Source organism: Vombatus ursinus, unplaced genomic scaffold (assembly GCF_900497805.2).
Source record: "Vombatus ursinus unplaced genomic scaffold, bare-nosed wombat genome assembly UNPS02014773.1, whole genome shotgun sequence".
Lineage (NCBI taxonomy): Eukaryota > Metazoa > Chordata > Mammalia > Diprotodontia > Vombatidae > Vombatus > Vombatus ursinus.
In genome coordinates, this window is record NW_020954551.1 from 3,370,022 (window position 1) to 3,397,741 (window position 27,720).

General features: G+C 42.6%; 1 protein-coding gene across 1 annotated transcript; it reads right to left on the minus strand.

Moving 5' to 3' along the window:
• Nucleotides 1–3,306: 3,306 nt before the first annotated feature.
• Nucleotides 3,307–25,764, minus strand: DNASE1L3 (deoxyribonuclease 1 like 3). The gene is made up of 8 exons (XM_027863703.1): nt 25,553–25,764; nt 19,713–19,801; nt 15,331–15,423; nt 13,599–13,711; nt 11,119–11,231; nt 8,648–8,805; nt 5,122–5,218; nt 3,307–4,351 (listed from the first exon to the last, which is right to left on the minus strand). Exons 1-8 carry the CDS (start codon nt 25,688–25,690, stop codon nt 4,229–4,231), a joined length of 924 nt encoding a protein of 307 aa, XP_027719504.1. The 5' UTR covers nt 25,691–25,764; the 3' UTR covers nt 3,307–4,228.
• Nucleotides 25,765–27,720: the final 1,956 nt, after the last annotated feature.

A 27,720-nucleotide genomic window follows, 5' to 3' on the forward strand; every position in this document is an offset into this window, starting at 1 on the left:
ATTTGGTTTTCTTCTTTCTTTTCTAACTTAAATTAACCAAAGGTTTATCTCTTTTATTGGTTTTTTCATAAAACCAGCTCTTAGTTTTATTTATTAGTTCAATAGTTTTCTTAATTTCAATTTTATTGATTTTTCCTTTGGTTTTCAATATTTCTAATTTGGTGTTTAATTGAGGATTTTTAATTTGTTCTTTTCTAGTTTTTTTAGTTGTATGCCCAATTCATTGATCTCCTCTTTTTCTATTTTATTTATGTAAGCATTTAGAGATATAAAACTTCCCCTAAGAACTGCTTTTGCTGCATCCCATAAGTTTTGGTGTGTTGTCTCATTATTGTCATTCTCTTGAATGAAATTATTGATTGTTTCTATGATTTGTTGTTTGACCCAATCTTTTTTTAGGATTAGATTAGTTTCCAATTATTTTTTAGTCTATCTTTCCATGGCCCTTTATTACATATAATTTTTATTGCATCATGATCTGAAAAGGATGCTTTTAATATTTCTGCCTTTCTGCATTGGATTGTGAGGTTTTTATGCCCTAGTGCATGGTCAATTTTTGTGTATGTGCCATGTACCGCTGAGAAAAAAGTATATTCCTTTCTTTCCCCTTTCAGTTTTCTCCAGAGGTCTATCATTCCTAACTTTTCTGATGTTCTATTCACCTCCTTAACTTCTTTCTTGTTTATTTTATGGTTAGATTTATCTAGTTCAGAGAGGGGGAGGTTGAGGTCCCCAACTAGTATAGTTTTGCTGTCTATTTCTTCCTGTAACTCCCTGGACTTCTCCTCTAAGAATTTGGATGCTATACCATTTGGTGCATATATGTTTAATAATGATATTACTTCATTGTCTATGGTGCCTTTTATTTGTTTGTTTGTTTTTTGGCTAGGCAATGGGGTTAAGTCATTTGCCCAGGGACACACAGCTAATAAGTGTTATGTGTCTGAGGCCAGATTTGAACTCAGGTCCTCCTGAATCCAAGGCCAGTGCTCTATCCACTGCACCACCTAGCTGCCCCTCTATGGTGCCTTTTAGCAGGATGTATTTTCTTTCCTTATCTCTTTTGATAAGATCTATTTTTTCTTTTGCTTTGTCTGAGATCAGGATTGCTACCCCTGCTTTTTTTACTTCAGCTGAAGCATAATATATTCTGCTCCAGCCTTTTACCTTTACCCTGTATGTGTCACTCTTTTTCAAGTGTGTTTCCTGTAAACAACATATTGTAGGATTATGTTTTTTAATCCATTCTGCTATCCTCTTCTGTTTTATGGGAGAGTTCATCCCATTCACATTCACAGTTATGATTTCTATCTGTGTCTTTTTCTCCATCCTTTTTTCCCTGTTTATGCTTTTCTTTCTCCTTTCTCTTTTCCCTCCCTCACTAGTGTTTTGCTTTTGACCACTGCCTTCTTCAGTCCCTCCTCCCTTCTATTAGCCCTTTCCCTTTTCTTCCCCTTTACCCTTACTGCTTCTTCCCTCTCTTCTATCCCTCCTACCTTTTCTTTCCCCTTTCCCCTCCTACTGCCTATAGGGCAAGTTAGATTTCTATACCTAACAGATTATGTTATTCCCTTCTTGAGTCAAATCTGATGAGAGTAAGGTTCAAACAATGGTCATCCCCCTCCCTTCTTTCCCTCTGCCATTTTTTTGTTTTTTTTTTTTGTGTGTCTTTTTCTGTAATGTCATTTACCCTTGTCTGCCTTCTCTTTTCTCAGTACATTTTGTTAGATCAGACTAATCCACTTACTTAGATCCATTTAACCCACTTGATTAGATTTTTTTTATCATTACAACAAAGTCAACTTATATCCACCCCCTTTATGTATATTGATCTAAATTTCAACAAAGCTTTTGTTTCCTTTTTTTTTTTTTTTTTTTTTTGCTGAGGCAGCTGGGGTTAAGTGACTTGCCCAGAGTCACACAGCTAGTAAGTGTCAAATATCTGAGGTCATCAACAAAACTTTTGAAAAAGTCTCTCATACATGTGTCTTGCTTAAGGAGGGTCTCCTGCCTTGGCCATTTCCTTCTAAGGTTGGTGATTTACTTAAAGTTGGAGAAGGTATTGATTAAATTTAGTATTGATAATTAGTACTGATTAAAGAGACAGTCTACCTCCAGGTTCAAGATAGAAAAGACAGCAAGACAGGGCGCTCAATTCTGAAAGGGTGATCTGCTTGGGCTAACCAGTCTTACTTACTTACTGGGTGGTGCCCTTGGCAGAGTGCTGACCTCTCCTTTATTCTCTTCTCTTGGTTATAAGAACTGCAGCACTCACTGCTGACATTCTCTTCATATCAAATATTTTTCAATCTATAGAGATTCCTCCTTGCCATGCACCCTGCTCCTGCTCCCTCAGGACCACTGAACTTCCTAAGACTGCCTTGGGTGACTATGAAGTTGGTAACTCAGTGGACAGAGCTCTGGGCCTTGAGTCGGGAAGATCTGAGTTCAAATTCAGACACTTACTAACTGTGTGACCTTGGGCAAGTCACTTATCCTCAGTTTCCTCATCTGTAAAATGGAGGTGATAATAGCTCTTATTTTGCAGAGTTGCTGTGAGACTCAAATGATATTTGTAAAGCACTTAGAATAATGTCTGGCACATAATAGGTGCTATGTAAATATTAGCTCTTATAGTATTGTCACTATTATTGTCACTCCGTTCAGCTTTGGGAACACCACCCTGGGACTGCATCGTCCTAGTTGGTCATGCTTCACATTCCAACTGCCATCCCACCGTATGTGTAGCGCTCTCCCCAGCCCCCTTTTTCCACCTCTTGTTCTGGGAACAGTTATCGAATCAATATTTTCATTGCTTTTGGAAGGAGTATGACAATTGCCTCCCCTATGACTCCACTCCCCATCCCTGTGATTCCTCAGACAAAAACAGCCTTCCCCAGCCACCTCTCCCCGGAATGTGCTGTTGCCCCCTACTAGAGGGTAAGTGTCTTGAAGGCAAGGGTTGTATTGCTTACTTGTATCTGTATTTTAGGCACTTAGCACAGGATTGCCACATAGTAAGTACTTAATTAACACTTTGCATTCATTCATTCATTCGTTCATCCTAGGTATTTCCTGTATGCTTAAGTGCACTATTCTTTTAAGAAATATTTTATTTAAAATGTATTATTTTAATCATTTAAAGCATTTAAATGTTTAAAAATGTTTTATTTAATGCCTGTGGTTTCTAAATCACAATCTTTGCTGGATATACCTTTATCACCTTAGTCCTCCTGATCACTCTCCCCATTCCCAACCCCAATCCCAATCCAACCCTCCCTTGTGACAAAGAACAGGAGCTGAATATAGGGTAGGGATTGCCTCATTTTGATTTAATTTCCCCAGAATACAGTACATGGCCTGGCACATAGAAATGCTTGTTAAATTGAATGAACAAAGAAAATCAATTAAGCAAAAACAACTGATATGGTGACTTGCTCTGATAAGGTGGGAGCCATTCATCCCTCGAATACTCTCACTTCTGACAAGAGAAGTAAGTATATTTTGTTATCTGGTCTCCAGGACCATTATTGGTTTTTCAGCTACTCAAAATTTTGACATCCTTTTGGAGATCTTTTCTTTGACGCTGTCGTCACAGACTGGTTTTTGCTCCTTCTTACGTCGTTCTGCATTAGTTCAGACAGATCTTCCCACATTTCTCTGAATTCATCATATCCGCCATTTTGTACTGAATAACATTCCATTGCATTGACCTAACCACAGTTTGTTCAACCATTCCCCAACTGATGGACACCCACTTTTTTCCAATTATATGCAGCCATAAAAAATACTGCTTAAATATTTTGTTGTATCAGGGACTTTTGTTTTTGTCTTTCACATTCTTGCGGGTACATATCAAGTAGTGGGCTGGATCAGAGGGTATGAGCACTTTTGCACTATTAATAGGTTCATAAAGCTAGAGTTAGAAGAAATCTCAGATGTCATCTTAGTACAACTCTATCATTTTATAGAGGAGGAAACTGGGGACAAGGAGGTCCAGTGACTTGCTCAAGGTCACACAGGGAAAAAGTCTCAGGGCTGAGACTTTAACCCAAGTCCTTTTGGCTCCAAATCCAGTGCCCTTTTCTCTCAATGGAATATGGTCAAACTGGCATTGATGGTTTGGGGGGCTGCCATGGCCCCCAGAGCTGTTGGTGCTTGGGTTGTTTTTGTTATTAAAACGAAAAGAAAAGAAAAGGAGGGAGTTATTAAAGATTAGCTCATGCTTCTAGGGACGCATTGACTTTTTTCTCCCTCTCTTTTTTGGGGCAACTGATCTGACGAGGTTAGTGACGCTTCCCTCGGACTGCAGTTTGAATTCCACAGGAAAGTGATCGCTGACATCGAGAGCCTAAGAAAAGAAGACAATCAATGAGTCACAGACTCTTAGAGCTGGAATGGTATCAATCGTTGACTTCATTCCCCTTATCGTAGTGATGAAGGACCTGAAGCCCGGACAGGAAAAGTAGCCTGCTATTTGTTGTCATTGTTCAGTTGTTTCAATTGTGTCCAACTCTTTGTGACCCCATTTGGGGTTTTCTGGGCAGAGACACTGGAGTGGTTTGCCATTTCCTTCTCCAGCACATTTTACAGATGAGGAACTGAGGCAAATGGGGATAAGTGACTTGCCCAGGGTCACACAGCTGGTAAGTGTCTGAGGCCAGATTTGAACTTGGGAAGATGAGTTTTCCTGACTTGTTATTTGGATCCAAATAAATTCAGAATTTGAGAAATTCTTCAAGTTATAGGACTACTAGACCCTCATCCTATCCTGGCCAACATTTATTGCCAATACTGGTCTTAAAGAATGTGCTAAGGGCCAAGCTATGGCTGTGCTCCCCAATTCCACGGGAGGATCATGCAATCAGAGGCAGAAGGGACCTTTTGAGGCCATCTAGTCCAACCTCGTGTTCTACAGATGAGAAGATGGAGGCTCTTCGAGGGGACGTGCCTTGCCCCAGACAATACAGGTTCTAGGCACCACCAGATCCAGGATTGAAATCCTAATCCTCTGACTTCAAATACAGGTCTTTCCCCAATGCCCTCCAAAGGGAAGACTGCATGGGAACAAATTCAACATTACTAAGGATAGCCTAGAGAAAAGGCAAGGGGTAGATTTACCTCCTCTTCAGTCAACCTGTAGGCTTTCTGGAAATCAAAGATGTCTGCTGAATCTGGAACAACGGAACTGTTTATCTTCTGGCCTTGGAGCACGATCCTGTGGCAAGGAAGGAAAGAACCACTCAATTAGGTGAAGCCTTGCTCGGTCTCTCGATTATGGCCTGGATTTGATATTTATAGGGTTGTGAGTAGGTCTGGATGGAAGCATGGCTGGGTTTAATGGAGGAACCATAGGTAAGGGGGAAGACATCCTCCATGATCTCTGGTCTTGAAATTGCTGACTTCAGTGCTAGGTTGTCCGCTCTGGTAAGGGTTGGAGGGGCTAGTGGAAGACTTCTTTTTTCCCTACTGTCAGATGCCGGTTTCCCATAGAGATAACTTCTGCAAAGGAAATTCCCAACCCTGAAAGTCCTGAGGGGAACCGAGGAGGTTCGTAAGACAGAAACAAGTTCCAAACCTCAAAACAAGAGAAATGAGAGTGGGCTCTTTGCAAATGTGCAAAGCTACAAACTTAGCAGATCGGGGCAAACCTCCTGGCATGAAGAAGACCATGGGACCTGGGGGATTTTGATGCTCTGGGATTCGTATTTCTGTGAACTGGCCTGCTGATGTGAAGGCAGTGAGGGTCCCTAAAGAAACCTAGACTTCCTACCGAAAGATGAACTCTAAATACTGTTTTAAGATGGCTTTGATGATCCTGCCCCAAACTTGGCTATGGCATAATTAACAATGTTGTTCAGTCATTTTTCAGTCATGTCTGACTCTTTGTGACCCATTTGGGGTTTTCTTGGCATTGGAGTGGTTTGCCATTTCCTTCTTCAGCTCATTTTACAGATGAGGAAACTGAGGCAAACCAGGTGTGCCCAAGGTCACACAGCTAGGCCAGTGAGTCTTTCTGACTCCAGGCTCAGTACTCTATGCACTGAGCTCCCTAGCTGCCCTTAACAACTGATGCCTTGTAGCTATTAGAATGATTTTTCCTCCTGCCAGGACAGGTGGTCCCCAGTGAAATGACTAGAGGAGGTGGCTTTCTGTTCAAATATGGGAAAGGACCTTTCCTTAAATCCCTGATAAGTCATATGGACTAGATTGAGAGATGATAGTTTTCTGCTCATAAATGGGAGCAGATCCTCTCTATTTAAAAGGTCCCAAACTGATTCAGAGAGGCAGCAGAAAAAACACTGGCTTTGGCATTAGAGGACCTAGATTGCAATCCTGCTTCTGTCAATACCTATGTGACTTTTGGGAATGTCAATGAATCTCGCTGGGCTAAAGGCTTGTCCTCTGTAAAATGAGAGGGTTGGACCACGTGGCCTCTTACATCTATGCTCCTGTGACCTTTTGGCTGGAAGAGCTTCAAATGGAGGCCAGGTGTAGCCTTCCCCTTAAGGTATATCCCTGGAGGACAGCGAGGAGCCCTCGGGCCCTAGCAAGCTGCTGTGTGACCAGGAGCAGATAGTCTGCTTGGACAGGGAGTAGTAAGCTTTGGTCAGGTCATTAGGAGCCTGCTTTTCCTTTTTCTTCCCTTCTGGTAGGTGCTAAGACAGCAGCTTCCTGGTGCATCCATCTCTACCTTGACTTTCCTTTGTCTTCTGGTGGCTAAGAAAAGAGTAGTTTCTGGCCTGTATTTAGGGTCTTTTCCCTTCTGGGTGGCCATGAGTGATGGAATGGTCCAGTTTTACACTCTGTTCTGGTTCTGCTCCAAAATGGAATTAAGTTGAGGAGGCCTGGCTTTGCATTCTATCTCTGTCTCTCTTTCTTTTTTCACTCTTTCTTTCCCTCTCCCTTTCTCTGCTAAGAGTTAGGAAAACTGAATAGTAGGTCCCAGTGGGTCTCGGTCAAATACTGATTATACTTCTCTTTCTCAGAGCAATGGCTTTGTGTGTTTAGGATTGTTATTTAAGACTCTTTTCATTCCATAGAAGTCATTTTGGGGAAAATTTATAGTGTCATTGCTGAGATAAGAATTTCAGCTGATACTCCAAGGCTCTGATAGTTTAATTCATATGGGATCTGTATGTTTGTTACCAAGATAAATATTCCTGACAGTCATTTTACTTCAAAGTCCTCACTAAATGCCCTATTTGCTAGAACAAAACCATGTCTTTGTTTTGCGGGGTTCAGCTTCAGGGGATTTATGTCCAAAGCCTAAAGATCTAAGGAGTCCCTGCTCCCAATAGTCTCAGCAAAAGCTGATTATGGATACAATGGAAATTAGCAAGGTCTCTCTTAGCAAGGTCATCAAATGTACATTGGGGCTTAAAAAGGTATTTATAGAATGCAAGATGTGGGATCAAAATCAAGATAGTGGGGGGAAAAATCTCTCTATGAGATTAAAACCCAGTAGATTGTAAGCTCCTTGAGGGTAGGGACTATTTTGTTGTTATCTTTGCATATCCAGTGCATAGCAGAGATAGATAATGATAGACTGATCAATAGATAAAGCATTTATTAAGAACTTACTGTGTGCCAAGTATGCCAAAAGCTGAATATGCAAATCCAGGCAAATGAGGAGATCTTTCCTTTCTAGGAATTTACATTCTAATGTCATAGAGTCTGGCAAATGCATGATGAATGAATGAATGAATGAATGAATGAGGAATGAGGACATGTGCAGCCCAACAAATGGTTTTCCCAAGCTATACCAACCAAGCAGCTGGGATAGGGGAGGGGCCAGAGAGAAAAGTAAGGTCTCAAAGACTTCTGTGCACTTTGATAACAAACAAACAGGACGTAAAGTGTACAAACCACAATGAACAAAGAAGTATTTAATATTCCTTACGCAATGCCTCAGACTGTTTTTAAGTCTGGAACACTGCCCTGTATCTAAATTGGGCCCTTTGACCCTCTTTAAAGCAGAAGGAACTACCCACCCTAGGGATACTTCTCGTCACGTCTCATTTCTTAGCGATGACACTCAGATCTGGGCTCAAAGGATCATAGATTTAGACACGGAAAAGACCTTAGAGAACACCTTGATCAGCCCTCACATTTTACAGATAAGGAAACTGAGGCAAGGGATTGGTCCAGAGTCCCAGACGTAGGAGATCTGGGATTCTTTTCCAGGTTCTCTGACCCCCACCCTGTGCTCTTCCCACTATCCCACCCAGACTCTTGTTTAATGTTGCCCTAATAGATGTAGATGTCAGCTGAACAGAGAGGATAAGGGAAGTCAAGAAGGGGTCAGATTGCTAAGCAAGAGTCTCTCTAAGAAGATAGTCATTTAAGAGACACAGAATAATGGCAGAACTCTTCTCAGCACTAAATGGAACAGAATGGAATCTCACAGAAGGAAGATTGTTGAGTTTGCTGGGATGAATCGCAGTGCTGACTCAGGTTCCTGGGATAGCTGATGTTTCATCTGGATGCCTTTACTGCTTAGTTGGCTATTAGATTTTCTCACAAAACCCTCAGCTGTGTCCCCTCTGATTTCCTCCCAGAAATGAGTTGGCCATTGGGGAGTTGCAGTCAGCAGGAATTGTGAGGGTTTTAGGCTGGAGTGGGAGGGGGGAGGGGAGCCTCTTACCTATCATAAGCACACTTTGTGCTTCCCTTTACTGTCGTATCCACATTATCACCAATCAGCCAGACAAACTTGGGGTCCATCCGAAGTCGGATTTCCTTCCAGGACTTCTTTGGGATGTAACTACAGCCAGCATTGAAGTCTCCCATGAAGATGAAGTTCTAAAAGACATAGACTTGAGTCAAGAAGTATAAAGACTTTACAGATGTTTTTGATTATAATCCACAACAGCAAAACTGAAGCTTTGTGATCCCTCAAACTCAACAGAAATTAGCTCTATTCCCCTTTCTTTAAAACATAAAAATAAACAAGAAGAGGATTCTATATTTAGGATGAAAGGTCTCCACAAGTCCTGGTTTTGACAAGGCACTGTGGTACTGAGAAAAGAGTGCTGGGTTAGAGATCAGAGATCCTGAGTTCGAATTACACTTCAGACACTATCTGTGCTATTCTGGGCAAGTCATTTGGGCCTCAGTTTCGTCAATTGTCAAATGAAGGGCTGGATAAGGTCACTTCCAGCTCTAGTGTGTGATCTTATGTCCAAAACTGACTCGAGAATTGAATAGGGAACAGGCAGGAGAGAATGGTCTAGATTGTTTACAGAAAGTTGTCTGGCACTTTCAATCATCCCAAGCTACTCCTTGAAACCAAAGCCCATCTGTTTCACACCATTGTTCTTCTTGAGGTGCTTTATGACTGGTAGTCAAGGAGCACAGAATTGTGGTTGACACAAACGGACATGAGAGACACCCATGGAAAGCTGCATGGCATAGTGGGTCAATCTTTGGACTAAGAGTTAGGACTTCGCAGAGCCTCGGTTTCTCCCTTTGTAAAAAGGAGACAAGAATAGCACCCACCTCCCAGGCTTTTTCTGAGGATCAAATGATATGATAATTGTAAAGTGCTTAGCACAGTGCCTGGCACATGGTAAGCACTATATAAATATTAGCTATTATTAAGTCTATAAAATGTCACCTATCTCTACACAATGTCATCCTCCTCTATACCACAATGCCACTTATATCTATACAATACTACTGCCATCTACACAATGCCACCCATGTCTACACTGTGCCTATACCTATACAATATCAGTTGTGTTCGCATGACACCATGTCTACACAAAGCTATGTAATTCCTACATGTATATAATGCTACCCATCTCTATACAATGTCACCCACTGCTGCATGATGCCACCCATGTAAGATATCGCCTACCTCTCCACAATGCCTATAAACTATACAATCCTGGCTATTCCACATCATCCACATTTACATAATGCCACCCAAATCTCCACGGTGCCACCCAAGTCTGCAAAATGCCACCTAATCTACAAGATACCACCTAGAGCTACACAATGCCATCCATATTCATGCAGTGTCACCAAGGTCTACACAATGCCAACACAACTCTGACAAATCTTTGCCCAGGAACATACACGTATTTGTTGTAATTATGTGTGAGGCATGAGTGTTTTCTACTTTCAAGCAGGAATATTATGCCTACCAGTATGGGGACTCTTTCTCTCTGCCATTTCAAGGGGAGTTTTCTCTTACAGATAGTATGTAGCAGGAAAGCTTGGGTATCAGGGCATTTCCTTCTCTCATAGCTTCAGGGGAGAATTCTTTTCCTTACCAAGCTGTCAAGTGGGAAATCTTGCCTCAGACTTAAGTAAACTTTGTTCTGTTTTTCTTTGAGCTCCACTTATGCCACCTGTCCAGGATTTCTAAGGAACCTTAGACCCTGGCCTTGGCCATATTGTTCCCCTCAAGGTTGGTGAGAACCATTGAAGATGGCCTTTCGTCTGTACTCTACAGAATTTAAAATTTCCCTTTCCTCCTCTTCCTGATCACCCCCACCTTCTCTTCCGCTTTCTTTCTCTTCTGCCCACCTCATCATTAATTCTTCCGATTTTCACATCCTCCTGTTACTTTCCCATCTCCTAACAAAAGGGGCCCAGAGAGGTTGCCTGTGATCACAGAAAGGGAAGGAGCCTCATACATCATCTCACACATGCCCTAGAAGGGAAAGGAGCCTTATGCATTGTCTCACGTGATTCTGTCATTCCACAGAACAGAAAATGAACTGATTCTCTTTCCCCCTGGCCCCAGCTGTCTCCCTAACTTCTCTGTTTCTGTTAAGAGCACCAGCACTCTTCAATCCCCCAGGTTTGAAACATCAGAGCCATTCTCAACACTTCATGCTCTCTGCCCCAACCTATCAAATCAGTTGCTGAATCTTGTGGATTCCACCCCACATCCTTTGCATCCATTCCGTTCTCTCTGCTCACGTGACTGCCACCTTAGGTCAAGCCTTCATATCTTTAAACTATCCATTCCCTATGTAGCTGCCGTATTGGTATTCCTTAGGCACAGGTCTGACCATGTCACTCCCCATCCCAAGAAGCTCCAGTGGCTTATGGGGTAGCCTCTCCATAAAATGCAAACTCTTGTTCAACATTCAAGGTAGTGACCTCAGGCTTCCATCGACGTTTTACATCCATGTAGACATCAAAGAGCTCGTCGATTTCCCGAACAGACGTCTCAGGTGTTGTGTGTAAAGGGATGATCACAAAATCTGTGACAGCTTGAGAACAGGAGAAAACAGGGACTTAGTTAAGTTCTCCCTGTCGAGGTCATAGAAACAGAGTAAAAAAGAAGACAGTGTTCCCCTTACAGACTGGAATACTATGGTTTTTCCCCCAACCAGACACATCTTCAAAGGAATAATAGTTGGTATTTCTATGGTTCATTTAGGTGAAATGCTTTAGTTCTGTGATTTCATTTGAATCTCAACACAGCAAAGCTGTGAGATGGGCATTATAGTTAATGCTGTCCCCATTTTATAGATCAGGGGGCTGATGCTCAGAAAGGTTAAGTAACTTGCACAGAGCCACACAGCCAGTAAGGGACCTTACTTCTAAAATGAGGATAATAAATACTTGGGGGGGAGGAGGAGTGTGGTGGACAGAGCAGGAGATTTGAAGTCATACAATTTGGGTTTAAGCCCTAGTTTTGCGAACTGTTTCCCACGTGATCTCAGACAAATTACTTCTCTCTGGGGGTTTTAAATGAGGGAATTTGGCCAGATGATCTCTCAGGTCTAGCTCTAACATTGAATTATGCCATAATTCTGGAGACAGGCGGGGGCGGGTCTTGAATCTGACTAAAGAATTTGGGTTTTATTTAGTAGAGGACGAGGAAAAAGTGAGATGGTATACACAGAGACGTATGGTATGATTTAGAATATGATAGTGGGTGAGGAGTAAAAGGGACCATGAAATGAGGGAGACGAGGGAGGAATCCATCTTTACAGGGGGAAGGGCGTATAAGGATTGAACCTTTAACCCCAAATTCAGTGACTTAATGAGTTATCCTTACACCTGGGACAAATCATTCATTAGGGACAGTCTGGTGACACCCAGGAGGGCAAGAAGAGGCCTGGGCCTGAAATGGAGGGGGTGAGAGTATGAAACGTTTCTGGTTTTTTGGTTTTCTGTTCTTGCAATTAACAAAAGCCCCTCTCTAAATGTTTCTGTTGGTATCCAGAATTTGTACTTCTGTTGAAAGTATATCAAGTAAAGGTCTACCTATCCACCACACACTTTCAACAGAAATGCAAATTCCTTCCCCCTTTTCTCTCTCCTCTTTTCTCTTTGTTAACTTTAAAGCACTATGTGAGTGTTATTATTATTATTATTATCATTATCATTGTTATTGTTGTTGTTTTTCCCATTTTAAAGAAGCATTATGTTCTACCACAAAGTTCACATTAGGCAAAATCATTTAACTTCAGGTACCTGCGATGTCAGATGTCAATGTTCATTCTGTTGGTTTTGGTCTAGATACTGGCAAAGGGAACTCCCGAAGCAGAAACCCCCTCCACTGGGGCAGATCAACAACCCATTTGTAACTTGGACTCTTAAAGAGTTGACTGGGTACTAAGACATTAAATGACTTGACTATCGTCGCACAGCTAATATGTGTCAGGGGTAATGTTTGAACCTAGGTCTTCTTGACTCCAAGGCCAGGCCTTTATGTCTCCCTGCCATGCTTTGGTCTCTTGTCTTGCATTTAAGAAATGTTTGCTGAATGGAATTGAATTGAGGAACGAAGAACTTTTTTCAAAAAGGAAATAAACTAAATGGAGAATATCTTTGGGAAAATAAACTAGGCAAGCTAAATCATAAGGTCATAGGAACATAGAATTAATATTTCCTTTCAGGAAAAAAAAATCCACATAGGTTTAAAAGTCTAACAGTCACGGCTGAAATAGGAAAGGACTACATTTGACAGTATGTCTGGACCCAGATCAGAAAAACTCATTGGAATAATAAATATAATAACAATAATACTAGCTAGCATTTACATAGCTCTTTAAAGTTTGCAAGCACTTTACCTTCATAATAACTCTGAGAAGTAGGTGCCATTATTATCGGTATTTTACAGATGAGGAAACTGAGGCAAATCGGTTTAAGTGACTTGCCTAAGGTCACACAGTCTAAGGCCAGATTTTAACTCAGGAGGATGAGTCTTCCTGACTCCAGGCCCAGCCTTCGATCTACCTCACCACCTAGCTGTCTCTCATTCTTGACATTCATAAAATTAAAGAAAAGTTCTTGATTTGAAAAATCTTTGCTCAGACCCACCCAGATCTGGGGTTCTCCAATTCAGAGGATTTTGTGTATCAGAAAAGCCAGGGAGGCAATTCACTGGCTCTGATAATAGTCCTTCAGAATATAAAAGAAGACATATGGTGCAGTGAAAAAAGCTCCAGATTTAGAGGCAGAGGACCTGCCTACAAAATCTGACTCTTCCACAAGTCACTTCTCTCTGAGCCTCAGTTTCCTCGTCTGTAAAATGAAGAGGTTGAACTCTGATCTCCAAGGACCCTCCTGCCTCTAAACCTATGAGGCTTCTTCTAACAAAGTTGGTGCTCTTAGCTGTGACTCACCAGTTCGAGGTGAGTAGAACCAGATCACAAAGGGCTCTCGGGAAAAGACGTCTTCATCTCCGTTCTGGGTGTCGTGATAGAGATAGCTTTTCTTCACAGATACCACACTCTCTCTAAATAAAGTAAAAAGGAAACAAGAGTCTGGTTGGAGTCACTTCCATTTTTAAAAAAGTCACTTTGAAGACAGGAAGGTTTTGGTCTAATGTCCTCTTGGGGAAAAGCACCTCTAACTTTCTGATTTGGCTTCAATCTTTTACTAAATGATGATTTGATCATCAAACTGCAGATACCAGATTGACTGTTAACAATGAATCATTAATCACTACTAACTCTGAGAGTCATCAGTCAGACTTCCATTTTCGCTGGTGTCTGAGAACACTAAGAAGTATGAATTATGTGCCTGCCTCTCATCTTAGCTAGGAAAATGGAATACCACAGAAAATAGCATCCAGTTCTTTGTCAGTCCGGTCCTTGGCAGAACAAAAGCATGAGAATACCAGGCTTCCCTCCAAGTTCGGCTCAGGTCACAAGGACTTTCCTGATCTCTATGCTCTCCCCCTTTTGAATTTCTCTGTACAATATCGCACATTCTTAGTATGGACTTTGTGTATATGTAATTTCACTCCAGCAGAAGGTAAGCTCCTTGAGTGTAGGGACGGTTTTTCTGCATCTGCATGCCTAGCTTAGTGCCTTGCACATACTAGGTCCTTAATAAATGGCAAATTGAATCCAAGAGGTCAAAGGTCACAATCAAACTGCCCATACAACTCCCAAGCTGATCCAAAAGCTTAGTTAACCTTGACAAATAATTATGTGATAGTATCCATTACATAATCCGCCAAATACCATAAGACATCCAGGCATGATGTCACTTTGCCACATTCTTCATTTTGCAGAGGCAATGAGGGATGCCCTGAGTGGTACCAAATGGACCTGCAATTCCACTGCTACTATAGAAAATACCCTTTACTAATGCAGGTCACCACCTTCTCTACAACTTAAATGTCTTAAAATTTTGCCTGGGGGCACCAAGAGGTTACATGATTTTAAATGATTCGTCCAACATTTTAATTTATCCACAACATCAGAGATAGGACTTTCCCTCTATATTTTCCTGACTTTCTGAGTTCAGCTTTTTATCTACTATATCCTGCTGCCTCTCTGAGGAGGCTTTATAATAAAAAAAGAAGGGATTCCTACATAGAGGTCTCGGGTCCCTGTGATACCTGGAAAACCCTGGGATTCCAGAGGGGGTAAAGCCTTCACCAAATGTACACCAAGATCACATCCCTACCTTTAAAGATAGTTTTCATGAATTGCTATGGCTATGAGAAGAATCGGTTATGACCGAACTCTAGTGTCAAAGAAACAAATGCATTGTCCATTGATAGCCATACTACGTCAACAGATAGATCTAGAAAGATGGAGGCCTTGGATTTGGAGTCAAAGGGCCTAGGTTCAAATCCTGGTTCTGCCACTTACTGCGTCTATGACACAACCTCCCTGTGCCTCAGTTTCCTCATCTGTAAAGTGAGGGGGCTTGAACTTGATGGACTCCATGGTCCTCTAAGTACCTCAGCATATTGGGTTGGACGTCCCAAAGAGAGGTTTGCAGAAGGACACAGATAAGAATATCACAGGATGAAGAGGCGGCATGGGTGGACATGGATGATTAACACTAAGGAAAGCATTAACATTCTGGACCTCCCAGACCACTGAAATACGTGCTTACCTATAGAGAAAAGCATACTGTTCCTTGTAGGCATTTCTTCCCAGCCGGTTGCTAATTACATAGTTGTAGCCTTTTGTGTCTCTTTGGGATTTCCTAGGAGACAGGAAGATTTTTCAGGAGCTTTGTAAGTCGGCGTTGTTCCACCATCTTGAATCCTTCATCTACTATCTGTCTCACCCTTCCCGACCACAGACCCACAATGTGTTTTTGTTCTCTCCTTAGCTTCTCATTTCTGAGTCTGACGACCTGGATCTTGACCCACAATCACAAGGGCAATACATACCGATAATGCTTTAAGGTTTGCAGGGGCTCAGGTTCAAATCCTGGGTCTAATATTTATTGCCTGTATAACCTATGGCTAAATCACTTAAATACTCTGGACCTCAGTTTCCTCATCTGTAAAACAAAGGACCTGGACTGGATGGTTTCTGAGATCTTTTTCAGTTAACAATCAATCAAAAGTCATTTATCAAGCGCCTATACGCCGAATGGGGCAGGTAGGTGGTCCAGTGGATAGAGTGCCAAGCTTGAAGTCAGGAAGACCTGAGTTCAAATCCTACCTCAGACACTTACTAGCTGTGTGACCCTGGACCGTGTTTGCCTCAGTTCTTTTTTGTCCCCCATTTTTAATTAATTTATTTTGATTTATCAACAATCACTTCCATATGCTTTTGAGTTTAAAATTTTTCTCCCTCTTCCTTCCCACCACCCTCCCCAAGATGGCACACAATCTGATATAGGCTGTACATATACATTCCTATTAATTGCCTCCGTTCTTTATCCATAAAATGAGCTGAAGAAGGAAATGGCAAATGGCTCCAGTATCTTTGCAGGAAAACCCCAAATGAGGTCACAAAGAATCAGACACGACTGAAAAACAACCAAACAACAATGTGTCAAGCACTCTGCTTGGTGCTCGAGAATGAAATATCCCTAAAAGATGCTTACATTATAATGGGGAGCATAACGAGTACACATAGAGGCTCACGTAGCAATAGAGCCATGATCCTTGAGTTAGATACCACAGGTGTTATTATTCCCATTGTACATTTACAGAAACTGAGGAGCAAGGTAGTTAAATCTTCTGATTACTAACAGAGGCAGAATTCAAACCCAGGTCTTCCTGATTCTAGGCCTGGTATTCTATCCACTCTTTGAAAGCAATAATACGATAACCTTTATTAAACGCTTACTAACTCAGGGAAGGGGGAGGGGAGAGCGAAAATTTGAAACTCAAAAATTTTTTTAAATGAATGTTAATAATTGTCTTTACATGTTAACTGGGGAAAAACAAAATTATTAAAAAAAGAAAGTAATATATGTGGAATTATGTCCAAAGAGTTATAAAGTTGTGTATGCCCTTTGACCCAGCAATACCACTATTAGGTCTGTTTCCCAAGGTGATCAGGGAAAAAGGAAAAGAACCTATATGTTCTAAAATATTTATAGCAGATTTCTTTAGGGTGGCAAGGACTGGAAATTATGGGAATGCCCATCAGTTGGGGAATGGCTGAAAAAAATGTGGCATCTGATTGTGATGGAATACTACTATGCTGTAAGAAATGAGGAGCAGGATGGTTTTAGAAAAACATGGAAAGAGTTTAATGAAATAATGAAAAGTGCAATGAGTAGAACCAATACAACATTGTATACAGTAACAGCAACATTGTTCAAAGAGTAACTGTGAAGGACTAAGCTATTCTGATTATTACAAATATTTGAATCAACTACAAAGGACCTATGAAGAAAGATTCTATCTACCTCCAGAGAAAGAACTGATATATAGAAGTATGCATAGTATATGTGCGTGTGTATGTATATATATATACATATATAGGTATAAATGTGTATGTATGTGTATACGTGTGTATTTATATCTATCTGTGTCAAATGGTAGCCTTCTCTAGTGCAGGGTGGGGAGGGAGGGAAGGAGATAGTTCAGAACTTGAAATGTAACAAAAAGAATTAAAATTTAAAAAAACAAAATAATCCACACAACAGAAACTGACATGTCTAGCAATTCAGTAATGCAACACTTTCCCCAAAAGATCCCAGACTGCCCTGGTCAGGCGTCATCTGGAGCATTGGGTTCAACCTTGGGTGTCACATTTAAGGAAGGATATCAATTGGCTGGAAGTGTCCAGGCAAGGCCAACCAATATGGTGGAAGGTCTTGTGAACATTCCACATGAGCATCGATGAAGGAACTGGAAACGTTTGGTGTCGGGGAGACTCCGTGAGGACGTGAAAGCTATCACTTATCTCGTTTATCCAATGGCGGGACTGGATGGGGTGTCCCCTGAGGCCCCTTCCAACCGCTAAGTCTACAATGCTATGAAGAGTTTGAGTCTCTGCCACATGGAAGAGAGACTTAAGCTTGACGTCAGGGAAAGCTCCCTCCCTGAACTACCCCCAAATGCTCTGGGTGACCTCTGAGGTGGCGGGTTCCTCTTCACTGGAAGTCTTTCAGCACAGATCGGATGATCAATTATCAGATACATTGTGAAGGAGATTCTTGTTATTATCCTCCATATTTAGAAAATAAGTGTAAAGAATTTTACAAGCCTTAATTGAGGTACTATAAAAATGTTAGCTATTCTGGGAGCTGCTGAGTGGCGCAGTGGATAGAGGACCTGAGCTCAAATCTGGCCTCAGACACATAACACTTACAAGCTGTGTGACCCTGGGCAAGTCACTTAACCCCAACTGCCTCACCAAAAAGCAAAAAAAAAAAAATTAGCTACTGTTGTTGTTGTTTGACCTTTCTGAGGTTCCTTCCAATTCTGGGATTCTGTAGTTCTGTGCGAATCCCTTAAAATAATTACCATTTTAGACTTTTTCAGTGGAAACTCGCCTTCTTTCTTCTGGGCTTCATCTGTCTTCTCTCCATCCCCTTAGCTACCTCTAACTATTATCCGGTGAAATTTTTGTTTTGTTCACATTTGCCAAATGCATGCTGGAAACTCCCCGAAGTTGTAGGAATCCAGGTTAAAATGACTATTTTCTACCCCCACCCTCAATCAAGAGCTCAAGAAATGAAAGATTCTGTCCTAGGAAGGCCACAGCAGGGTGCAGCTTCCCAGCTCAGCTGTCCCCCTCTCTGTGTGTGTAGAGCCTGGAGTTTTGGATAGCTTTGGAGTTCCATTTTGGGGAACTTTTGGGCCCTTTTGCAGTCTATGCAGAACCCAGAGTTTTGGGGTTTTTTTTTTTTTTGTTTTATTTTGTTTTTTAAAGCCAAATCCAGAACTTGGCTGGGTTAGGTCATAATAAATTGAACTCCAACTTCCTGTTTATGTAAGGCTAGGCTTGTTTTGAATAGCTAGGATAGCCCATCCCTATTTCTATGATTTACATGCAAATGACTCATTAATCCAATTTCTTTAAAAGGGATACTGTAATGTACTTGTGACAACATGTGTCCAGCATCTTTGGACCTCTATCAAGTCGAGAATGGGAAACATTTCCCAATTAGGAGATCTAGGGGAGAATGGAAGCCACAGGAGGCAGCTGTGATATAGTGGAGGACCTGACTTAAAAATCTCTGTCTAGCTACTCACTAACTGTGGGCAAATCATTCCACTTCTCAGTTTCCTTATCGGTAAAATAAAAGGGATGGGCTACTAGATCCCTAGGGTCCCTCTGTGCCTTTACATCTCTGATCCTGTCTGTGGAACCTTGGGTCCTTTCCATTCTCTGAGCCTCAGTTTCCTCATTTGTAAAATGGGGGAGGCATGTTAGACTAGACGTCTCAGCGCCCTTTGAGTTCGAAATGTCTGATGCCATGAGGCAGAACTGAGTCACCCAGCAGTGCACTGCCCCTCCCTTTTGCCCCTGAGGACTGATCTGTTGCACAGGAGGGAGGAAGCGGGTGAAAGCTGAGGATGCTGGCAGGTTCTCTGGAAGGTCCTTGACTTTGGGCCAAAAAGGCAAATTTACCATTCTCAGGCCTTCCTTCCTCCTCCTAAGAATCACAGAGTCATACTATGAATGTTATTGCTGAAGCCCATCTAGTCTCATTTTGCAAATGTGGAAACTGAGTCCTTGAGAAGCTAGGTGGCTTGCTCAAAGCCACACAACTAGTGAGCTGTCCAGTCAACAGGAGATTTCATCCAGTGGGCTTTTTATATCTTTCCTTCCTTTGTTTTTCTCTTTCCAGTCTCTTATCTGTTTCCTTGTTTTCAATTTTGTGATCATAACCTTTGCATATTCATCCTGCCCCAAAGGTCTTTCCTTGGGACATACTCGCCCTAGGGAATGTGAGCAGATGTGGCCAGATGTTTCAGCTGGGCAGGGTTTCTGTCCCTGCCCTCCTTTCCAGTTTCAGTTCTCTTTTGCCATTGTCTGTTTGCATGAAAGGGGGCCCCAAGGACTTGTTTTTCTTACCCATTCAGCCTTTTCATCAAGGTGGGACAAATGGTGTTGCGGGAGTCCTTGATTTCCATCAGGAGCACGATGTCACAGCGTTTGATGATCTGTGACAAAAGATAAACAGGCCATCAAAGGGAGCGCATTCAGCATTTCTTAGCGAGGTCATGGCAACAAGGGGAAATCGAGTCTGGAGAGCCGCTTATTCACCCCGGAGAGCCCAGCAAGTGACAGCGGATAAAGCGGTGGGCACAGCCATGTGAGAGCCCCTACCAAGTCTGAAGTACTGCGATTTTGTGAATAAGGCAGGGATAAGCTTCAAGACCTCCCTGGTGAGGTACGTGGGTACCTTCTCTGAAACGTCTAGTCTTAAAGATTTGATTACATGGCAGTCCAGCCCAAACCAGGTTCAAGTGTAATTGGGAAATATTTAACAAAATAAATAAAAATACAATAAAACAAAATAAGATTATATTTTAAAACTGAGTCAATGTTCATCCTCCTCCCTGGGGATCCTTGGGTACAGTTGAGTTTCTATTAGAATTTGATACCATCTGCTTAGATGACTGGGAGGTTAAGAAACAAGGATGTGTCAGAAGCTAGACTTGAACCCAGGCCCTTCTGACTGAGGTCAGCTCTCTATCTACTATGTCACATTGCCTTAAGGCAACGTGGAACCACTGAATGTTTCTGACCAAAGAAGTGACAAGTACTTGGCAACATTTTTGAAAAAGTTAATCTGGTGGCAATATGTAAAGACCTGAGTTCAAACTGATGCTCCTCTCTGCTTCTTAGCTGTCTGACCTTGGCTAAGCCTCTTCACTTATAAAGCGAGGGGATTGGACTCCATGGTTCTATGATCTGGTCCCGTCCTAAATCTATGACCCCACGTTGCTTCTCTGAATAAAAGGAGTGACATCAAAGACACAAAGCGCCCCCTTTTCCCTATAGCTGATGGCCACACTCTCTTTGGGTTTTCTCCAAAGCTCAGAAAATTGCACTCCAAACACATCTGTTGGTCACTTTTTTTTTGCCAATCACTTTTTTTTTGCAAGGCGATTGGGGTTCAGTGACTTGCCCCGAGTCACACAGCTGGTGAGTGTTATGTGTCTGAGGTCGGATTTGAACTCAGGTTCTGCTGACTCCAGGGCCGGTGCTCTATCCACTGCGCCACCTAGCTGCTCCTGCCCATCGCTTGGAATCATTGTTGCCTCGTCTTTCTGTGCCGTGGGCTGGGAGTTTTTAGACAGAAAGCTCCTCTATCCCGAAGAAATCCCAGGTCTGGAGGGCATGGCTACAGGTCATACATCTTTTAGGTGCCACGGATTTCTGTCCTTCAGACAGAATGACTAATTTCCCAATCAATTGGAGACAAATATCAATCGATGAGTGTGTTCAACCACACATTCCCTTTGTCGGTGTTTCAGGTCACCTGTTTCAGGTTTTCTGATAGTGATAATAATAATAGATGTTTACACGGTGGTTTAAAATTTGCAAAGCGCTTCAATACATGCATACACATGTGTAAACACACAATGTACTATATCTACATATATGTAAAGACACAAATGTATACATATTATATATACATATATTAATACATGCTTTATCCCAGAAGTGCATATATACATGTATGTATGTGTGTATACATGTATATATCACATGCACAATATCCTAAAAGTATTAGTGAAATTTTAAGTTTTAATAATTTAATAATTTTTTATGGGTGGCTAAGTGGCACAGCGAATAGAGTGTGGGGCCTAGAGTTCATCCTGAGTTCAAATCTGGCCTCAGACACTTACTAGCTGTGTGACCCTGGGCAAGTCACTTCACCCTGTTTGCCTCAGTTTCCTCATCTGTAAAATGAGCTGGAGATGGAAACGGCAAACCACTTCACTATCTTTGCCAAGAAAACTTCAAATGGGGTCACCAGGAGTTGGACACAATTGAGACTGAACAAGCTTTAAACTGTCCTAAGATGTTTCAGCCTTTCAACAACTTGAAGGGGAAAGGGAGGTGAGCACTAAAGTTTCACCTTCTCCCTTTTTTGAGATGAACAAGGTGGGACTCAGAGACATTAGTTTCCTTGTCCATGGTCCCACAGCTAGCAGTATGAGATGATGGATTCTGCCCCCAGGCTTCCAAACTCCAAATGCCATTGTACACGGATTATATCTTCACTGGGGCTGTCTCCTATTTGCCTCCGGAAAAGAGTCTCATTTTAAAACCAGCAACAGCAAAAATCTCACCCTCCCACAGATTTAAGTCGCTAAAGGCTCCAGTGAGCTGGGATGTGCTGTCTTTGACTCATGCTCTGGGTCTTATCCACTAGGGAACTGCCCGTGGTCCACATTCTTCCTGTGGATGCAACCCACGACCTTTACCTCATTTGCCCCAAGCGAAATTCACTCCTTGTGATGCTTCTCCCTTTTCCTGTTAGATCCTTAATCTCTTTCCTGACTTTGGAAGATGGGAGTAGGGCACTGACCACTGGGAGGAATTAGGAAAGCCTTCCTGTAGGAAGTGGCATGGGATCTGAGCCTTGAAGCTGACTTGGGGAATAGAGTATTGGGCTAGGACTCAGGGAGATCTTACTTCAAATATTGTTTTGGACACTTAAGTCACTTCGCCGCTGTCTGCCTCAGTTTCCTCATCTGTAAAATGGAGATAATAATATCACCCATGTCCCAGGGTTGTTGTGAAATGACATATGTAAAACACCCTGCAAATCTTAAAGTGCCATTCTTGTTATCCTCATCATGAATGATAGCTTCCAAGAGACAAAGGTGAGGAGAGCTATTTGGAAGATAATGGGAGATAGGATGGTCTGATTCAGCCCCATCCCTGGACCCTGGCTGCCTCCAGGATCAGAACCCCAGCAGGGAAGTTTGGGGACATATTTCTGTCCTAGTCAGGTTCTAATTATTCTAAGGAGCAGTTTCCTCATAGCCTGGTATTTCCAGGCAACTATGAAACCTTCCATGGCTCCCCATTGCCTATAGGCTAAAAGACAAACTCTACCCACTTTGCACCCTTCCCCAGGCATTAATGGTCCTCTATGGTCTGGCTCCCACTTCTACTTCATGCTACTCTCTTGGAAGAGCTTTACCTTTCAGCTAAACCAGACTGCTCACCATTCCCTCAACGTGACACACCACAAGTTGTGTGTGCCCCCTCCTATGCCATGAGTGGCCTCTTTCCCCCTCCCCACCCCCATTGTCTTCCTTCAAGGTTCAGCTCTAGGGGCCCATTCTGTCAGGAAGCCTTCTCTGATCTCCATCCTTAGCCTCCGATATAGGTGCTCTCCCCCCCCTCCATTTTCCTTGTACTCTACTCTTCTGTGTTCATGTTATGCTCCTCTCCTCCCTCAGCATCCCCAAGTAGAAAGCAAGCTCCTTGAGGCAGGGTCTATTTTATTCATATATCTCCTGCACCTAGTACAGTGCCTAGCACATAATAGCGCTTGTTGAAATTTTCTTGTGTAGAATAGGTAGTATGGTACAAGGTCATTAGACCCATGGTCTCAGAATTTAGGGGTTAATTTAAACCACAAAATGTCACTTGCCCAAGGCCACATAGGTTTGACCCCCCCACCCTGTGACCCCTACATCCTGTGGTCCTTCAGCCTTCCCAAAGTCACATAGATAATGGGCATCAGGAATAGGGTCAGCACTCAGGTCTCCAGACTCTCCATCTATCTCTCTTGCCATCATCCCATGCTCCTTCATTCATATCACACAAGCAAACTCGTTCAATCAATGGGCTTGGGTGGCAAAGACCATGAGTCATCAGTAAACACATTAGGTGTAGTTGGATTTCTAGCCAACTGGCAATGTGTGAATCACAGCTCTCAAAGGAGTTCTGTGTGACAGGTCTGCTTACTGAGCTGGGACATCCCAAGGCTCCTCCCTCCAGGGCAATCCTTGGGACACAAAAATGCTATTTCTTGAAAACAAAATCTACCTAATAACCACAACAATGTAAAGGGAAAGAACAACAAGGAAAAACCTGAACCTGAATGTTGTGTAATTTCATTGTCCTTAAAGAGTTGAGAAAATGCACCTCCCTCCCTTCTTTACAGAGGTGAGGGATTATGGGTATGAAATGTTGCATGCATGATCATTCTCATCTGACACATTGGTTAGTTTTGCTGAACATTTTGTCAAGTCAATTTTTTTCCTCTTTGTTACAAGGGATGACTTACTGAGTGGAGAGCGAGGGGAAATATGTTCAGAAATTAAGGTGATATTAAAAAGACATCAATAATGTTTTAAAAGTAAACAACAACAACAACAACAAAAACCCCAAACCCCGCCTGCAGCAACCTTATAGGGTGCTGAATAAGCAAGTGGGAGCAATGCTACTCATTACCTTGGGCAAGTTACTCAACAATTCTCGTTTCCTCTGAAATGAGGAGGTCGGACCTATGACGTCTAAGGTCCCTGCTGGCTATAAATCTTACTCCTATCCTACAATGCTCCCTTAACCATTACTGAATTCATCATCAGGGATTGCACATTTTGAAACAGGAAAATATTTTCCTTGTATAGGGTCCCTCCCTCTCTCCCCCTATTGTGATTGTGCCTCTCAGGCCATAACAAATATCAATTGGCTAAATAACCGGCCCAGACCCTGCCCTAAAACCCAAGATTAAATAGGTCCGAACTCTTGGAGAAGACGATCTTAGTTACAGTTAGTGCTTAGCCAAATTTGCTGGCTCATTTAAAGAAAAAAAAAGCAGAATTTGAAGAAAAGCATATGAGCTAATTATATCCAAACAAGAGGAAAAGTAACTAGGAAAGGCGGGGCCAGCAAAGAATCTTCATGGGAACTGGAGGAACAGCCTGGAAAATGGTTAGGAGCCGCTATGAATTGGATGGAACTAATTTAAAGGTGAATATTTACTAATCAGTTCAATTGACTTGTGTGGGTGTTTGGGATTGAACTTTTAATCACAGAATCTCAGATTTAGAAGGGTCATCATTAGTCCTCTAGTCCAACCTATAAAAGCTCCAATGGACCCTCTAGCCTTTGCCTGAAGATGTCCAGTGCAGGGGAACCCACTGCTCCTAAGGCAACCCACCCCATGTTGGGGCAGCCAGTGCGGTGGAAGTTTTCACTGATAGCAAGTCTGAATATACATTTCTACCCGTCTTTGCTTCTTTTTCTATTCTGCCCTTTGGGGCCAAAGAGAACAAGATATCCTTCTTTCAATGATGAGTCAATCTACAATTTCCTTAGTATGGGGAATTCTTAATGAAAGTGCTTTTTGTACCAATGCAGGTTGACAGCTTCATGCAGAGAGGCTAATTGACCTAGGTTCACACAGTCAGTATGGGTCAGGGGCAGAACTGAACCCAAGTCATCCATGCTCTGAGGCCAGCTCTCTCTGAGGCTGTCCCTCTAAGTATTTAAGTCCATTTTTCAGATGAGGAAACTGAGGCTCTGAGATGTTAATCAGTTTGCCCAAGGTGACCAAATGTCAGAAGTACGATCAGAACCCAAGGTCATAGGATCATTGCTGTGGAGTTGGAAGCAACTTTAAGAGGTCAACTACTCCAACCCTTCATTTTGCAACTAAGGAAACAGGTTCGGAATAGTTGGACAATTTGCCCGGGGTCACCCAGGAGCAAGATTCAAACTCCAGGCAGCTCCTATCTTCAGTTCCAGCATGCTTCTCACTACGCAACACTGCCCCTCCTGGAGCTAGCTTCATGAACAGAAGGCTTGGTTGGGGCAGTTATACTGGAAACTCTGCTCTCTAATATTCCTTAGCACAGAGCTTGGCTCTTGGGGCAGAGAGCTTCCCTGGAGTGCCGCCAGGCTATTCTTCAAGTCAGAGGTGTCAGGCTCCTTACCTTTACTATAACATCCATAGCTTTGGAGTTCTCCCTCTTCGCCTCCCCAAAGGACCTCACATTGAAGGAGCAGATTCTCATGGTCTGGATGCCATCCAGGGAGATCAGCAGCAGGGTGAGGGCCAGCATCCTTGCCATCGCAGGGGCCTTCTGCTAAGAGCAGGGTGCAGCTGGGTAAGTCAGTGGTGCTCTGAGGAGTGCCAAGTTCTGGTGCAGCCTGCTGGCTTTTATGGGGTGCAGATAGCAGGAATGACTGGCTTCCTTCCTTCTGCAAACTTTCACTTCTCTAAGGAATTGAAGGTCACAGGCTTCTTGCCCAGAGGGAATCTTCTGCCTTTTAAACAAGACTAATTGCAGTGTAAGCATGTCATGGGCATTATTTGCTTTTCACATTAGGAAATCAGTTTAGTATTACTTCCCAACCTTCCCATCCTGCGGGAAGAGATGACAAATTGTTAGTGTGAGTACCAGAGGTCCACAGCTGGCCTTAATCTTCCGTGCTACTAGCCACAGCTCCATCTCAGAGCTCCAAATGTCACTGTTGCCCTCCTTTTACAGATTCTTATGTTCCTAAGATCATCAGAAAGTTTTTTTTGGGGGGGGGGGTGTCACCTGGAACCCTCCGCTAGAGAAGCACATAGCATCATAACACCAACATCAAAGGGTTATTGTGGAAAAGCCTAGTGACTGGGGATAGCATACCAGTCAAAGGGTAAGCTTTTATTAAGCACCTACTATGTGCCAGGCTAGGTGGTAAAGTGATAGAGCGCTGGACCTGGAGTCAGGAAGGCTCATTTTCCTGAGTTCAAATCCTGCCTCAGACACTTACTAGGGGTGTGACCAAGTCACTTAACTCTGTCTCATTCTCTTATCTTTGAAATGATCTGGAGAAGGCAATGGCAAATCACTCCAGCATCGCTGCCAAGAAAACCCCAAATGGGATCACAAAGAGATGGATATGACTGAAAAATTACTGAAAAGAAATGTGCCAAGCATTATGCTAAACAGTTATTGTTATTTGTCCTTATTTCTCAGAAAGGACCAATGTCATGGCGGGGGGGGGGGGGACATGGGCTGGTTTTCTAATATCCTTAGTTATTTCTTTTACCACTTCTCCATTATCATCAATCCTTATGCAACAGTTTGACAGGTTCAGTTTGCCACACACTCCTCCTTCTTCTGCCACAAATAGTCTAACACTAACAGGTGCTGAATGACTACTGCTCTTGTCTGAGTGGCCTGATCAGCTAACAAGTCTAAATGTCTTGACTCGTCAGTGAATTGGGCTGAAGCGAGCTATGTAAAACCATCAGCCCCACTCTTTCCTCCTGGGGATAAAAAGACAGGCCAAAGACAGTTTCCTCTTAAGAACTTCACAGTATAAAGGGGAGATAACATGTACAAACAAGTTGTAGATGAGATAAATTGGAGATAACCAAGGGAAGGTATTAGCATGAAGGGGAATTAGAAAAGGCTTCCTGTAGAAGGTGGAATTTTAGCTGGGACTTGAAGGAAGCCAGAGAAGGCAAGAGGCAGAGTGAGGAAGGAGAGAATTCAGGCATGGGGACCAACCAATGAAAATGTATAAAGTCAAGAGGAAGGTCTAGTGTGAGGAACAGTCAGAAATCTGATGTCACTGGATCACAGAGTACATGGGGGGACTAAGGTATAAGAAAACTGGAAACATAGTGGGTGGCTAGATTGTGAAGGGTTTTGAATGCCAAGTAGAGCATTTTATATTTGATATTGGGGGTGAGAGGAAACCACTGAAGTTTATTGATTTGGCAGTGGGATGATGTTATAAAGACCCCAGACTCAATTCAGAGTTCAGCCAGAGACTGGGCTTGCTGAATTCCTCAAACAAGAGTTAGCTGGGTGGGGCAGCTAGATGGTGCAGTGGATAGAGAACCAGCCCTGGAGTCAGGAGGACTGAGTCCAAATCCCATCTCAGACACTTGACACTTACTAGCTGTGTGACCCTGGGCAAGTCACTCAACCCCATTGCCTAGTCCCCCCCCCCCAAAAAAAAGAGTTAGCTGGGTAATAACGAAATCACACTTTGTGGAGTGAAAGAAGAGATACCTTTTTGTCGATCATCACGAGAAGTGGGTATGTATGTTCCCTCACAGGACCCCCACACACACCAACACAGAAGCAGAACAAGCAGT